The sequence below is a fragment of the Punctularia strigosozonata genome (assembly GCF_000264995.1).
Source record: "Punctularia strigosozonata HHB-11173 SS5 unplaced genomic scaffold PUNSTscaffold_169, whole genome shotgun sequence".
Classification (NCBI taxonomy): Eukaryota; Fungi; Basidiomycota; class Agaricomycetes; order Corticiales; family Punctulariaceae; genus Punctularia; species Punctularia strigosozonata.
In genome coordinates this window covers 1-2,193 of record NW_006767601.1, presented here as the reverse complement: position 1 = coordinate 2,193, position 2,193 = coordinate 1, and the positions used below count along the sequence as shown (strand labels likewise).

The 2,193-nt window shown below is 57.0% G+C and overlaps 1 protein-coding gene across 1 annotated transcript; it reads left to right on the top strand.

Annotated features, from left to right (window-relative positions):
* Window positions 1-88: 88 nt before the first annotated feature.
* Window positions 89-1,147, top strand: PUNSTDRAFT_139732 (uncharacterized protein; the record flags this gene model as incomplete). The annotated part of the gene is made up of 1 exon (XM_007389461.1): window positions 89-1,147. One exon carries the CDS (start codon window positions 89-91, stop codon window positions 1,145-1,147), a length of 1,059 nt encoding a protein of 352 aa, XP_007389523.1.
* Window positions 1,148-2,193: the final 1,046 nt, after the last annotated feature.

Genomic DNA, 2,193 nt, shown 5'->3' with positions numbered 1-2,193 from the left:
GCGACCCTCCCTACCCGCGAACCCCTCCGCCACAAACCCGGTCGGAACGCAGGGCCCAAACGGGGAGAACGAGCAAGCCGACCAACACATGCAGGATCCCCCCCCGGACGCCGCACCCCCCCCTGTCCTCCTCACCTTCGAAGGGGAGTACGCTAAACCGGATGAGAAGCCCTTCCCGCTACCACAAACCTGCACCTGGCTGGGCATCTTCGAGAACACCATGCCCGCACAGAAGGAAGCCTGGAACGAACAAGACATGAACACGGCGGCCATCCTATACCCCCCTCGCCCGGCAGACTACGCCAACCCCAGCGTCTGCGCGGAGTTCCTCCTGAGCACGCTAGAATTCCTCTGCCCGCCGGAAAAAGAAGAGTTCGCCCCGCCCGAAGGGGAAATCCGAGACGTCCTGCCTTACCAACCGGCCTCGAACAACGCCCGCGCGGAACCTTTCTACCTCGTCACCGGCCTAAACCGCAACGTCGCCCACACTCTCCGCTCGCAACCCGCATGGTCCACAAGAGTCGGGACCTTCTTCGTCCTCCCGAACCCCGTCCCGATCCCGTCCTTCGCAGTGTCGCTGAAGAACCTCCCATGCCGCCCTCAACAGATAGGGCCGCTCCGAACGGAGATCGTCCAGAACCTCGAGAACAACGCGAACTTCATCAACATGGTCACGGCGGGTGCCATCGACAACAACATAGACGACGTCGACGCCCTCATTGACGCAACCCTCAAGTCCGTCGACATCAAACACATCAGCCTCCCACGGGGAGACAACGCGACGGCGGGCTTCGAGAACCGATGGAACGTATACATGAAGTGCCCGGTCCCAGCCGAGCGCCACGCCGGATGGATCAAGATGATCCAAGCCATACACTTCAAGGCGAAGTGGGGCACGGGCACGAAAGCCGACCCGATGCGATGCACGTACTGCTCCGGGACCGACCACCAGCGCTCCATCTGCGACTACCCGGCGATGGCGAACTGGCTGGACACCGAGGACACCGCCCCCCAAGCCCTGCCGGGACAATCCATTGCCCCCGTCATCGCCGCCCTGCCCACCCAGAGCGAGGGCTCCGGCAACAAGAACCGCGGATACAAAGGCAAGCGCCGCAATGGACAGGGCAGAGGTAAAGCCCGTAACTAGACGCTAGTGTAGCAACACGGCACGCTACACAGACACATAGACCCACGAATATGCACACACCGTAGTACCTACCCCTAATGTCGTACAAACCCCTGCTCAATGAAATACCGCCTACGGGCCCCAACCCATAGCAAACGGCCATAACGGAGAGCAACCCAGAAAAGAAACGGCCGCACCGAGCGCCACTCGGTGCAACACTCAGTGCCGACAATGCAAACAGCAGCCCCACCCTCGACACCGACGCAACCGAGGAAGGTGCCCTGACGCACAACCTGACCCTGCAAACTAAAGGGCGAGACCCACGACCTGGACACCATTCGGAGCAAACCGCTCACCATACGTCACCCGGAGCCAACCGCTCTTATAAAGGCAGCCAACCATAATTCGCATTGTAAAATCGAACCACCTCTGCCACGACCTCGGTTAACGGCCATGAGAATCGAAGCAGGGGCGACTATTAGAACAGCGGGAGAGAACGTCCTCTAACCCAAGCATCTACTCTCCTTAATGACGGTGAGCCCCCAACCAAGTCGACGAATCCCCATAAACCGACCTGACCCCCCAGGACAATCAACCCACACCCACACGTTGTCGCGCGAACTGTAGTGCTAGTATGTAGTCACACAGTTGCCTAGGGTCCCGGTCTATCTAAGTCGGGGATGACCTAGTTGAATCAGGAGAAAGAAATGGGCCGCTTGAATGTATTCACTTAAACAGAGAACTACGCTCTGTCCCTTTGTCTGTACTGGAAATCTGTTCCCACGCTTATGGGGAAGTCACTGAGTATGTCGTCGGTCTTCTGGAAGCGTCTTGTCGCTTCAACGTATCCTATTTCCTATCTTCTAGAAGCGTCTTGTCGCTTCAGCGTATCCTAATTCCTATGTCGTATGTCCTGGAGTGATACTTAGATCTATTGCCTAAGTCAACACTCAAAAGCGTCTTGTCGCTTTAACGTATCCTATTTCCTATATCGTATGTCCTGGAGTGATACTTAGATCTATTGCCTAAGTCAACACTACAAATGTCTTCTTAATCTTAGTCTCTTG